Genomic DNA, 14,492 nt, shown 5'->3' with positions numbered 1-14,492 from the left:
GTAAAAAGTGTAGTAATGGCCAAACAGACTGTTATAAACTTTAAAAACTGCATAAATATATACATTGTGCTTCATGGTGAAGTTTTTTGAAAACTAAACCATATGAAGCGGTTACAACATGAATAGTTGCTTGAGGTTTATCTATAAAGATTACCTTACAAATCCATTCCACGGGTACTTACAACACAGGAAGGTCAGAACTGTACACCTGGTCGTCTCTCCACTAGCCTGACTAGTGAGATGTTATCAAACGAAAACACCACTGACGTCTGGCACATGAAAGTCCTGACATAGCACTGTCCAGATAGAAATGTCAGGCTTCCCAAGTCTTAAGTGTCAGTGCAATAAATGGTTTTGTCTTCCCCTCAGTCCATTCTGATTTTGTTAAACTTCTGTTTGAAAGTCACCCTCTTGCACATCCAGAGGCAAATTTAGACACTTCTCCCACTCCGCAGGCCTTAGTTCTAAAGCATCCTTTGCCTCTGTATCTAAGACATTGATTGTGGTGTAATGTTGGTATTCACTGGGGTTTTTGAAAGTGTCCCATGGATTCTTGTTTGGTGCTGGGTTTTCCTGTTGAGAAGAGAGGGGAAGAGCGTCATTCATTTGATGACTAATATTGCTGCTTGTTGAATTTCCAGGAAAAAAGCATGTTTGTAACCTTAGTGCAGTTTATATGATTCAGAGATGATTTGAAATTGTTCCCAGCTGCAGGAAATAGTTTCGATTTTGGTTTTCTTTCATTGAACAAACTGATGACTACCTTCGCTAAGTTATCCTACAATTTTCCAGGAGTCAAAGGAAGTGCATAGTATTAAGGAAGGCAAAATAGATAACATTTTGTTTGGGCATCTTGTGAAATGTCAGCATGGCTATATGTTCAGGTAGGAAGGTGAGATAAGTCACTGCTAAAATTAAATATAGAAAATGTAAGCATTGTGGCAGAATCTTTGGGAAGGTAAACAAATTTGAGGATATTTAATGGGGCATATTATTCAATAATAAAAACATAGTCACCCAAACTAGCAGTGTTTCATAAAAAGAATTTAGATCACTACCTTTGCTTAGTTTTTCCTCAAGAAATTATTCTTTTTGGAGTGTTTTAAATGTTGCTCTATTCTCTTATTTTGTGATCTATGTTTTTTGTTTTGTTTTGTCATGCTGAATATTTCGCATAATTTTCTATTATAGTTGGGTGGCACACTAATTTAGCAAAAATCACTCTTCCCTTCAAAGACCACAGTTTTGTGGAAAATGTACCCAGCAATACAAGAGAGTCTTTAAAATATCTACAAGCCACTATCCCTTATGTTTCATAGTACATGCTCCCTTATTATCTAAGAGTTAAGGTTTGCCTAATTGTGACTCCACTCAGAGGTGCCATCTTGCAGATCCTCAGTAAATATATGAGCAGACTCCAGCTGAAGTTGTATCGCCTGATATTTTGCTAAGATGTAGCAGTAAATTTGCTGTGTTTTAAATAAGTGTTTGAAGATTTCTGAAAAATGAGAGAATTTGATTGGAAAAGGCTAGCCTGAGTATCATCAAAGAACAAGAAGGAAATCATGACTGAAAGCTCCTTAGAAAAGAACGAAAACACTAAACTGATTGATGCTAAATTATGTGGAGTATTGATTAAAGTTAAATTGATTTATTGTTGCAAAAGGAAATGCCAATTAAAAGTTGTCAATTTTACACTAGTCCAGGTTTTAATTCAATACAGAGATTCACTTAAATTAATCATTATTCAAGAGACACAATTTAACTGTTCCTCTAAATAATTTTTCTATTTTTAATTTTATCCCAACAAAATTGATCAAGCCTTAAAAAGGGTTTCCTCTTGAAAAACATTGCCTTTTAATCTTTATTAGCTCTTGATTTCTATTGTTGAAGATTATTAAAATGATTTTAAAAGCCTAGGCTTCCAATTTTATTTTCATTTTTTACTATGGAATGTGATGTTTAGTGAAAATGCTATAGTTGTTGAAAGTGTCCCCCCTTCCCAAAATCAAGCCTTCAATTGATTATAATCAATTATGAAGTAGAATATAAAATAGCTACTTGAATTATTACCTGAGTTTCATTCATTATATTAAACATCATCTCAAGCTATAGGGAAGAAAGAGAGAAAATCTATAGAAATACCACAACTAGAAATTAAATTCTAAAATCCTCAATACATTAAATGCTTTCAGCACTTATTAGCTTTACTACTAATGAGATACAAGAAAAATATAGCTAAGAGTAGAGATTTAATAAATGTTAACTTTTAGGATATGTGCAGAGGATTAATTCTGCTCTCGTCTAATATTTTAAGGTCTTATGAACTATAGTCTTGTAGTTCTCCATTCCCCCATCCTTCCTTTCTTCCCTCTCTTCCTCTCTGCCTCCCTTCAGCCAATATTTATTCATCAGCTGCTCTGTTCTTGACATCATATTAGGCACTAGAGAGTATAAGGTGATAAATAAAACACAGAAAAGCAGCATGGTCCGCTAGGGAACTCAAAATTTAAAGTCTGATACATGCAGGTCCAAATTCCAGCTCCTCCATTTTGTGTGAAGGTGACCTTGAGCAATTTCCTCAATTTATCTAAACCTCAACTTGAATATAAGCAAAACAGAGATATGCTTTGTATTGTGGACCAAAGGACTTGGCAGAATGTGTGGCTCAATACCTACCTTGTGGGGTTGCAAAAATAAAAGAGTGGGGGAGCCTAGAATAATGCCTGGAGAATTTAATTAGTGCTCACTATATAGTAATCATACTTATTATGGAATGTGTTTATAGTCAAATGGAGGTATAAAAGATATACTTATATTTGTATCTATGATCCAGGGAAAGTGCTGTGGAAATTCAGAAGAGGTTAGGGAGATGGCTTCCTTTTATGGGAAGCACACAAACCTTTCTGAGAAAAGTGACATTAGGGCTGGCTTAGAAGGATGGGCTTGGCCATGAAGACACATGTGTGGTTGGAGGTCTGGCAGCCGAACGAGCATATTAGAAAGTAAAAATCCAGAGAGCACGGAGATGGGAAAACCATGAGAACAATGATCTATTTATTTATTTTGGTGTGAAAGAGAATAGCAGACAAAACAGGCAGAAGGTGAACTAGAAGCCAGATCACAAGGAGCCTGAATGCCAGGCTACATGATTTGAAATTTATTTTGTAGGCAAAAGGAAATCAATGAACATTTGGGGGTACTTTGGTGACCCGAATCATCAGTCATCAATTGAAAGGTTCACTGATCTGAATTTTGCTGAATCAAGTACAGAGAATGGACTTATCTATCTTAGACAAGGGTTGTGTCTAAAGGAGCTTTCTGAGAATCTTCAGTTTGACAGAAAGTTCAATTAGTTCAGCCCTGAAAAGATCCGAGGTATGTAAAGTGTTAATTCCTTTGCTTGGAAAACAGGGGCTCCACTATGTTTGGAAAAGTTGTAATTTCCCTTTTATATTTTGGGGATAAAGCACCTGGATACACAAACTAAAATAACCAATTTTAAGCTTTATCAGAGTATCTAGATTCTGATTCCAAAGAATATTAGTCAGTACATGATCTATTCAATTTCTAAAAGGTTCTATAAGTGGGTAACAAGTTAATTCATAAGGCTGCTCTCTCCTTCATCTTCTCTGGCATCCCAAGGCACTCCCAGCTGAATTACGTTCTCTCCATTGTTCACAAAAGTGTGGACACCCTGCAGGTCAGAGGCCCCCTGCTTCTTTAGTGGTGAAGAACCACTGCATCCGGCAGTCAGAGTGGGAACAGCATCTGCAGGGCGTGGGGGGTGGGGGGGAGCTGGAGGTCAGTGGATGATGCCCAAGGCTAGTTATCTTCCTGTGTGTTGAGTGGGACAAGAGTGGAGCCTGCAGATGCTCCTATAGAAAAGTGTGACAGTTTCAACCGTCCAAGTGAATGATTACCTGTAGAACAGTCTAAAGGGATCATTGAATTGGCAGCAACTGTCAGGAAAGGCTTCAATGGAGGCCCGAATCTTATAAAATTCAGTCAGAGTTAGAATAAGTTTCTGAATTTAGGCAGCTTGTTTTCATTTATTTTTTGAGCTCAAATACAGAATGGAGGGGAGGTAGTTAAACTGAAGCATGTGTGTTAAAAGCCTAATCAGTATAAGCCAATGTGCATGAAGCTTTCAAAAATGCAAATTTGGTCTTAAGCTGCACCAATAGAAACAGAATGTCAGGTGAATGTGAGAATTCAGAGCCACCCAAAATATGGTGGGGCTGCCTGAGCGTTTCCCAGAGCTCAAGGGCCAGGAGCGTCAGAGCTGCCCGCTGTGGATGAGTTTCTCCCTCCCTCCATCCATCCTTTTCTCTTTCACGCCTTCCTTTTCTTCTTCCTTCCCTCTCTCCCTTCTTTCCTTCCTTTTTCCAACTTACCAATATTTGGGGACCAGGCAAAAGAGAGTATGTGTTTTCTAAAAGAGCAGGAAGTTGGGGAAGAAAGATCTTGGGGAAAAAAGATCTTGGGGAAAAAAGATCTTGGCTGTGAATGACCTGTGAGACACTCTTAAAGTAAAAGTTTCTTCTCTGGATCTCATTAAGTAGTGCCCTTTCCTTTGTAGTGTGATTGAAATGTTTTCCTGCCTGGAAGCAGGGAAATAGACTAAATGGTCTTTTGGATTCTCTTTGACTCTCAAATTCTATTATTCTACATAATTACCATCATTTGCAATTCTAAGCAGGTGTTGTGAGTTGGCAGCCCAGGGTTGGGGGAGGGGGGGAGGAAAAACATTTTATGTGAAATTTTAAAAAAAGTCTTTCTCCACCCAATTATGCAATTTTTCATTAGTAATGAGCCACTATGAATTATGTGACTGAATTAAGGATAATGAACGCACTCACATGTTCGTTATTAATCAAAATTGAATAAGGAACTCTTTTTTGTTGTTCTCAGATATTTAGGACAACAGTAAAGCAGTAATGACAACTCTATCCTCCCCACTCCTAATCTCCCAAATGGTAAATATTTATAAATCTCTTCTAGAAGAGGCATGCTGCTACAGAGATGTGGTGTAATTAGCAGACTATTTTAGTTGTCAGGAAACTGAGATACAGATATTTGTGCCATTAATGATTTAATACCAAGACCCTACAACAAGGGAAAATTACAATCATATTATAACAGTCAGCCGGCTGTATCTGTTGCATAGTTCTTTCAAATTTCTAAACATAACCCTCTCCTTTTTTTTTTAAACAAATGAAGTTTCTTCAATTTATTTTAGCGTTAGCTTTCATTGAATAGCTAATGTGTTTAGGTCTAATCTCAATGGTGTAATTCTCATTTGACTGCTACCTAAAAATTGATGGCTTTGTATTAGGAGGAGAAGATGAGAAAGAACCATTCATTACATATAAAGTGCCTTCTATATGCCTAGCATTGTGTCGGTAATAAATAATGCATAATTCCTGCTTTAAGGAGGAAAATAGACTGATATATACATGAACTGTTTAGAAACCAATTAAGAGTTACAGTGTATAGTATTTCTTATAACCTTCATTTAACAAACACAGATTAAACTATCATAGCCATGCAATAAATCAGTAGCAGCCATTTATTGATAACTTACCATGACCAGCATTGTACTAGTACTGAGAGGTGTAAAAGAAAACATAAAGATACATAAATTCTTGCTCTTCATCTCTTCCTATGCTAACAGTACTCATCCGAAAGCTAGGACTAAGACTCACAAAATACTTCTGGAAAAATCACTGGATTTAGAAGGTGATTAAACACCACGTACTTTAGAGCATTATATGTATTGATGTCTGGAGGAGAAAAAGGACCATCCAAGGGCTGCAAAGAGTATGAAGCAAAGCAACAGCACCAGATTTGGAGAGAAGTAGTATTGGTATCAGATGGCAATCCCAGCTCTATCTCTTATAGCTAAGCCTCAGCTTCCTAAGCTGTAAAGTGCCCTACTTGCTTTTGAAAGTGTGAGGATTGAAGGAAGCTTATATTAATTACTGTTTTCTATGCTCCATTTAGGAGGAGAAAATGGAGGTTTACAAACCTGAGTTGGGTGACTTGCTCAAGATCAGATAGTTCTTGGTTGAGCTTTCGACTAGTTACTGGTTTCTAGACTCCTGGTCCAGTGCTCTTACAAATAATTACACAGCCTTCTATGAAGTTATGACTGCTATGCACATACTAATTGTACAATGTTGTTATTTTTTTGGTACTATATTAAGATTGTGGTACTGTGAATGAATGAGAAGAGAATAGTTACAATCAACAACCAAAGCCCCTAGTGTGTTGACGTGTGTACCAAAATTCTCATCACAAAACAAGTGAATCTCCTGGAGACAAAAAACTACCACTCTGGTTTCGGGTAACTACTTCAAATATATGAAATAATTACATTTTATGGCCTTAAAAGGTCAGGCATTCAAATGAAAATTGAAAAATTTAGCCATCTATTTTGATATTTGAATTAACTGAATTTTGAATTAACTCTGATGATAAAGTGGCCAGAGGGAGCCAACACATTTTTGATATATAACTAATTCTAATTAAAGCTTATAAATGAGAACATTTAAAATATGAATAAAATGCTTAAAGATTCCATCATTCCTAATTTTTCTCTTAGTAGCCTTTTCGATGTACATTTTGGGGGCTTATTATCTTTACCATGTATGCTAGTCTTGTGTTCCCAAGACAAGTAGGAGCTCCTGGGGGCAGGGATAAGACAGGCAACGAGTACTTACCATACTGCTTGTATTTGGTATATCCCGAAATCTGTCCAAAGTTTGAAATTTCTGATTTAATTCCTGAAAAAGTTCCATATGCCTCTTCCTTGTATGCATGACCTTCTGCAAAAGGGAACAGGATGACTCTCATTACTAATTTGATTTACGTATTTCCAAAAAGATTTAATATTTTCACTTCAGTAATAAGGGAAATTGAGTTTGGCAGGAACCAGAAGGTCCCAAAAGATGCCACAAATGCAAATAAGTTGCGCCAAATCCTTGTCTCATATTCAGCACTTCTTGAACATGAAGAATTGGTTTTTCCTTCCACTTACAAGATTACCAAAAATAGCTTTTTCTTGTGGGTGCATTAAAAATGTAGCAGTTATTCCTGTGTAAGATTTTCATCCTTCAAAAGTTAAAGCTGTTTTACAAAAATGGTTACGATATTTAAAGAATGTTTAAAATTTTGGACTTATGAAGCATCTGAGTCACTGATGTTTGTTATGGGAAATATTATTTTTTAATGTTTTGTTTCTATGAACACTAAAATCCTAGCTGGCTGTGCTAAAGGGGGAGCAAAATCCCAGGCCCTGCTATTAAGGCTGACTCAAAGCACTAAAGTGTCTGAAATATATGTAAGTTCTAAAATCTTGCACTTTCCATGTGAATAATGATTGAGCTTTGCAGAAGGAAAATCTGACCCATAGGTTTCCTATATTTGTTTATGAGATGGTACAGAATCTTAACAATTAGCGTGCAGAGCATAAATTGTGTGGTTGATGAGCTTCTAAAATCACAGATATAAATATATTAATACTCTTCATTCCAGGTTACACCTGTTTCTTCCAACTTCATCATAACAGATGAAGTCATAAATAAAAATGACCTTGGGGTAAGTAGCATGGGCTGAATCTTTTTCTATTACAGAACATTTAAAAGGGCACTAACAAAAAAAGAGGTATTTTAAAGTTATTTTAAAGGAGAAACTGTTTTCCTCAATTTTGATTTTTAAAAGTTAAAAGCAATATTTCAGTGATTCTCCAACATTATGTCTTCATGTTTGTGTAAGATTTTACAGTATTTTTGAGCATATGCTTCATAACTCACCATGTGCTCATGTGGTTTACATAGGTATGTTAAATCCATGCCTAAGCTATGATTTGAACATTTGGTCTACTGTTTTAATTACCAAATATTTCTGAAACTAAGGATTTATTTTGAAAAAGAACAGTGTCTTTGGGGGAAGATCTATAAAGCCTAATTTTCTTCTAAAAAGACACTTGTGGAGAACTTTACCTCCTTGAGGGGGAAAAAAAGGCAAAAGAGAAATGCAAATTGAATCTATAACATATAGCTTATTCTCTTCTATGCAAACTTTAATTTTCTATATTTAATGACTATGTATCTAGGCAATGCATTGTTTAGCTAATTTCTTCTATTTTTCACTAGCTTAGTTTTCTGTAAGAGAATTCTGCCATTTTAAGTCTTGCAATAACCAATTTCGATCTTTGTTCCACTTAGCTTTGGGAGTTGGCTTTTGAAGAATCACGTGGTTGAAGATGAGAACATGGCAGCATTACTCATGATGGGTACATGAAACAGAGCAATTACAGAGCGATTAACTTCAGTTTGGGTAGAGTACATGAAACAGCTTTGCAGGATTAATGGAGAAACACTAGGCAAACATAATTTGAGTAGTGATGGCTGGTGGAAATTTATGAGAAAGGATTTGCATAAGCAACTCAGTGGAGGGGATTTGAGGACCATGTAGTTGGAAAACATAATGCAGTACATTCTATCCTTGGGGAGACAAATACTTTCATGCAGTATCAGGTCCTGAGATACTTGTGTCAAAGGAATACTTTTTAAAACAAACCAATTGTTATTAGAATACGGGTTCTGCCTCTAACTTACAAATGGCATTTTTCACAGTGATGAATCTTACTGCATGAAATTATTTTCTTTTATGGCACAGTAGGAGTAATGTCAGACTATTGACATTTCTCTAGGGATTTTTCATCCTGTCATTTAATATATATCTATGAACACAACTTATAGTGCTAGATGCTACGGTAACAATGGTGCACAAAATCTGATTGAGTTCCTACCTTTTTGCAGCTTGAAGTCTAATGGAGGACACAAGCATTAATCACATAATAACTTAAATAAATGTGAAATTATAACTCTGATAAAGAAAATGTATGGTGTTACTATGAGAGTAAGTGATGGGATTTGCTAAGCTAAATCTAAGTGAGGCAATCCCCAAATTTCTAAATATTCATTTTTAAGTTGAAATGTTCAAATTAGTATTCCCATAATCTTGTTTGTATATTTTCTCTCTTCCATTTTCTAGAATTCAGAGAATTTCTAGTTCAGTTTTCAATTCTATGCCTGAGTCTCCTCTCCTCAATAAGATCTTTCTTTTTCAAAGACAGGAAATTTATTCACTTCTAAAATAGCTGATACTAAAGGCACACACCCTTATTTTGAGATGGGCATCTGATTGTATTGTCTGTGCAGTCTCTGTTTATCCTTCATTTTATGAGAGAATCCTGACTTTGCTTTGGGAAGCTATGCGAAATGTCAATCAAAGTCCTTGCTGCTCCCTGGCTGAGAGGTAAATTATTCCATATCCTTCCAGCAAAATTCTCTTTTGGTTGTTAGTCAAAGTCACTTCATTTTTTTTTTTTTTGCAACCTAATACCTCTATTAAATACAGCATAAGAAGCAAACCAAGTGTCAAATATGTCCCTTGATTAGATACATTAACCGAATGGACTTTTAATAATAATATTCTGATTGGATTCTGAACTGGATAGATTTTGAAGAGTTGGATTGCTAGGACATACAAAAAATATACAAGGAAAATATAATGTTATGGTGGTCTCTAATATATTACCAAAAAACATTTTGAAATGCTCTACAAAGGTTCATGACAACTATTCTGAATAACAAAGCTAAATATTCTATTTTATAAACTGTTCTAAATAACAAAGACCCTGAAATGAATATGGAAGCAAATGAAAAATTTGGATGCTGAAAGATGGGGTCCTTTCTATCTAAAAATATTAATTGCAAATATGGCTTCATGCCCAATAGTCATTCTAATTTGAAACTGTCACCTTGGCATCACCAGAAATCACCACAGCAATGATGGCCTGGCATTCTGGCAGAAGTATCACATGGACAGCTCCAGCCTCTGACATGGGTCAGTTGGGTTTTACATGCATGATTCCTTCTTACTCATAGACTCGAGTATGTCTTCCAGCCTTTATAATGAGGAAGGTTCCATTGATAAGAATACCATATGTAGGAGAGTTGAATGTTGGAGAGTTTCTAACCCAGCATTATTCTGAGATAACTTAGCTGTGGTTTAATTTTCATAAGTACTAAGGGTTTCCCATTATTTATTTACTTGGATGAGTATTTGCAGTACTCATGACTTTGATGGTCTTAACTACCTAATTAGAAGTTTTCATGCTTATAAATATTATTGGTCCACATTCATGGCTATTTTTGGATCTTTACTAACCTTACGGTTCATCTGTACCTTTTTCTCTCTTTTGTAGCTTAAACACTCTGTTCCACAAAGAAATTGACTTCTGTGAAGACATCAATTTATTTTATTTTACTATCATTTTATTTTTTTAGGTGGCTGGCTGGCACAGGGATCCTAACCCTTGATCTTGGTATTACCAACACCATACTCTAACCAACTGAGCTAACCAGCCAGCCCTTAAAACCTGAGTTTGGAACTCAGTTTTCTAAAATCTTGTGATGATGATAAAACTCTAAGACATGTGGATTTTCTGTTTAAAAAAACAAAGATATATACTGATTGGTAATATCTGTAGAATTCAGGTTCCTGTAGTTATAATGCCTATCAAATATTATAGGCATCTTTTGCAGTAAAGATAAATGCATGGTAATGTTCCTTTCCACCCATATTAATATCACTCAACATTTTTTGAAGCTGTGTATAAACCCCCACCTCAAAGGACCACCAGACTAATTGCACAGAAATATGCTTTCCTGAATAGCTTATCTCATACAACTCTTTTCTTTCACTTTATTCTTTTGTAACACAAGCGTGGCAGTGTCAGGATGTAAAGCAGCTTACATTTCTTGAGCACCTACTATATCCCAGGAACTCTCCTAGACTTTTTAAATACTCGGAACATGCCAAGACTGATAGCTCTGGATCTGGACAAATTTATATTTAGATCTCATTTCCATCACTTTCAAGTTGTGTGGTCTGATATATAAAATCCAGTCTCCTTTTACCTCTAATTTCAGCAATCAGACTTACCTGGCAGGGTTAATTCGAAGATTTAAAAAAGAATACAAAACGCTTATCACTGGACCACACAGATAAGAGCCACTTAAGAAATGACAGCCATTATTATCTTTATTAATCCTCACAATAACCCTGGGAGGGAAGAGCCATTATCTTCACTTTATTGATTAAGAAACTTTAGCTCAAGGAGTCTAAGTAAGTTTCCCAAGCTCACACAAGTGATGAGAGAGCTGGAATTCTTTCTGAATCCTGTCAATTCTCTTTGTGTGCTGCCATCTTAGATGTATTTCATGGATTCAGAGAGCATCCTCCTTTAGACTATTCAGGTTTGTGATTATGCCCTATTCAGATGAAAAATGAGACAAAACAATCTAGGGTGGGTTAGGTACCCTCTGTGGTAGGTCCATGAACTCTGGGCATTGATTACCCTGCATCTATCTCATAGTACTGCAATTATCTGTTCAGGAACTGGTCTTCATACATTGTCTCTGATCACCTCATGAGCAGTGACTTATTCATCTTTCTAGCTGTGACACCCAGCGCAGTGTCTGGCATTCAGCAGGTGCTCAATAAATGTGTAGTGAATACATTAAATGAATGAGATAGCATAGGTATATAGGCTAGGAAGGTGCCTGCATTGTAAATGTTGTCTTTTCTCCTTCTAGAAAGGAGGTCTCTCCACTGAAAGGAGGGCTCATTTCGATGGCTCCAGATAGGAGCCCTGCCTCCCCACTCAGAATCTATTGTCTGCACTTATTTTCTATACAAGAGGTTTATAAAGGACCTGTAGGTGGGCTTGGAACAAATTGCTCAGAGGTTTTCACTTTTAAATTTAAAGTGTGAATCACAGAGTTGGGGTTTAAGTCTGAATTATAGATAAGAAAGGTATTACTGTATATGGACTTTTAAAAACAGAGAAATTATTAGAGAAAATTGAATCTCCTAACTACAAATTTTAGAATATGGGTCTTGAAATCATATTCTGATAGGAATTAGAAACCAGTTTTCCTGAATTGCCTTCTTCAGCCTTGGCATTTTATACACCTGTACTGCTACTGTTCATATCCACTAGGATAAAACTGTGGTTATTTTTCTTCTTTACTGCTCTGAATATGAGTCCTCTCTGCAGATTGGGCTGTTGAATACTATCCTTAAGTGAATATGAAACCTCATATTAAGGAAACAATGCACACTGAAGAACTTAAGCTTAATCTTTAAAACTGTGTTGTGAGAGGGGAATGATTTATGTACCTTTCCTTGGCCAGAGTCCCAACGTGTCTGTAAGGTGGTTCCTGTAACCCCATGAATGATGCCTAACATCACAGTGTCTATGTTTCAAACATGTTTCTATTTGAATATATATATACCTAAGGCTTAAAAGAAACTGAACAAAACGTCTGAAAAAAATCAAATGAGTTGTATATTTTTTATTTTGTTGCTGTCAATCAAGAGTATAATTAGCTGTAAATAAATAATTTTGCAACAGTTTAAGTTTAGTAATATAGAAAAGAAAGATATAGTGTGGAATTGAATTGCTAAATCTTACCCTCCACAAGTGCCCTAATTGCCTAACAAAATGCACTTACTGCTGGGGGTTGAGGATAAAGCAGGAAGGGGCCTATAATAAACAAGACATTTCCTTGAAATCATATGACTTATATTTAGAAATTAATATAAATTTTACCTTCTGTGTCCTCATTTAGCTATATTTGAAGTGATATTGAATTAATATGAAGTAATATTTTATCTTACTTCACTTTGTTTCCCCAGATCTTCCAGTAAAAACTCAAGCCCCCATGCAGATGGACCACAGTTATCCTGTCTGTATCTTCCTTTCCCCTTTGCCCCTCATCACTGCCCCCGGTTTGAGAAACATGGATTTACTGAATGTGTGGGGCTCACCAGGAACTTCAGAGGAACATCCTAGAATGTTTTTTAAGAGCTACATGGAAGGTTGTGATGAGGTTTATCTCTGTGTTTTTGGAAGAGATGATAAAAAATAAACACCTCTCTATCCATATCTTTTTAACATGGAATGGATACTATTCTATTACAGTTGCAGAATGAATGTCTCTAATTTCATTCCTATGAATTCCTTGAGCCAAAGCTCATCCCAAGACAATTAAAACAACCTGCTTAATATTTCTTATTAATATCATAATAGGCACCTTAATCCCAATGTATTAAAATTGAACTCATTCTAACTAGGTATCTCCTTGATTTCCCTGGTCCTGTTACTGGTACTAGCAAAAACCAAGGCTCAGAACTGGAAAGTCATCTTTTTTTGCTTCCTAGTCCGTTCACACTACATTCTGTTAAGAACCAGATTCCATAGATTCTGCCTCCGCAGTGTTCCTTCATCACTTTCTTTTCCTACCACCTACAGGAAGTGGGCCTTTATCACTTAAGCCTATCCACTCCTAGTTGATATTTCAACTTCCTCTTTCACCCTACTACAATCTACCCTTTTTGTTGAAGCAAACTGGATTGAAAAACAATTCAACTTTTTGTCATCTGTTCAACAAAAATTTATTAAATGCTTACTATGTACCAGGCTCTCTGCTTAGAGCCAGGAATACAAATTCACTAAGGCATTTGGTCACAGAACATAGGAATACTACTACAGTATTTCCTGTATACTTTCTAGAAAGCAAGAATCAGGGTTTCACCATTTTATAGCTATTCAACCCTTTGATTTATTCCAGGAATGCAATTTGTCCTGGAAATTGGCTACATGAAGGGCTTTTCTCTGGGTATAACATTAACTAGCCACAAGAGTTTTAGGGATATATGGGTTGACAGGATATTATTATTGTGTATAGATAGACTCTAGGGAGTGTGTTAGGCTTAAAGCCTGAAGGAAAAATGCTTTCAGGAGTCCAGGAGTCATTCCGTCAGTGGCAAAATGTCTAAGTTGGCCATCGTATGGTAAAGCTTGTGGGGGAAGGAGGGGTGTCAAGGAGCTTGAAATAAATTTAATCAAATCAGACTGAGGGCAATTTGGACTCTTCCTCAAGGACCATCCACAAAATACAAGTAGACTATTAGAATTTTTATCAACATTTAAATCTGGCAGTATTTTTTCTGAACACAATCCATGAGATATCTGCCACATACCATAATTACATGTGAGACTAAGAGGAGTAGCACTAAGCAGTTTGTAAAGAAAAAGTAATGTCTCAAAGATTTTTCCCCTGAACTTTGACATGTATAGTGATCATGCAATAACTGTAGCAATTAGAGAGCTGAAGAAAATGTCCAAGGTTCTTGCATTGCAGATTCTCTCCTTTATCAGCAAATTTTTTTTTTTTTTTTTTAATATTGTGGTTTTATTTGTAGAATGCTAAGCACAGAAGGAAGTGTTAGCTTAAGGAATCTGCTACCAGTTGCCATAGAGAATAGATAAAAACAAACAAAAGAAAAAACAAAAAACCCCCAGTTTTTCTAGTGCTCCAAATGATACAGTATGGTTAGATTTCGTTTCA

At 36.0% G+C, this 14,492-nt stretch overlaps 1 protein-coding gene across 1 annotated transcript in view; it reads right to left on the bottom strand.

The window, feature by feature from the left end:
- Positions 1-384: 384 nt before the first annotated feature.
- Positions 385-14,492, bottom strand: part of ADGRB3 (adhesion G protein-coupled receptor B3) — a 658,639-nt gene continuing 644,531 nt past the window's right edge. The window contains exons 29-30 of the mRNA XM_063096759.1: positions 6,726-6,830; positions 385-573 (exon numbers count right to left, since the gene is read on the bottom strand). Of these exons, the coding sequence (XP_062952829.1) occupies positions 385-573; positions 6,726-6,830 (294 nt within the window). The remainder of the gene's footprint in view (positions 574-6,725; positions 6,831-14,492) is intronic.

Source organism: Cynocephalus volans, chromosome 5 (genome assembly GCF_027409185.1).
Source record: "Cynocephalus volans isolate mCynVol1 chromosome 5, mCynVol1.pri, whole genome shotgun sequence".
Taxonomy (NCBI): Eukaryota; Metazoa; Chordata; class Mammalia; order Dermoptera; family Cynocephalidae; genus Cynocephalus; species Cynocephalus volans.
The sequence above is the reverse complement of the archived record's forward strand: the minus strand, read 5'-3'. Positions and strand labels throughout refer to the sequence as shown.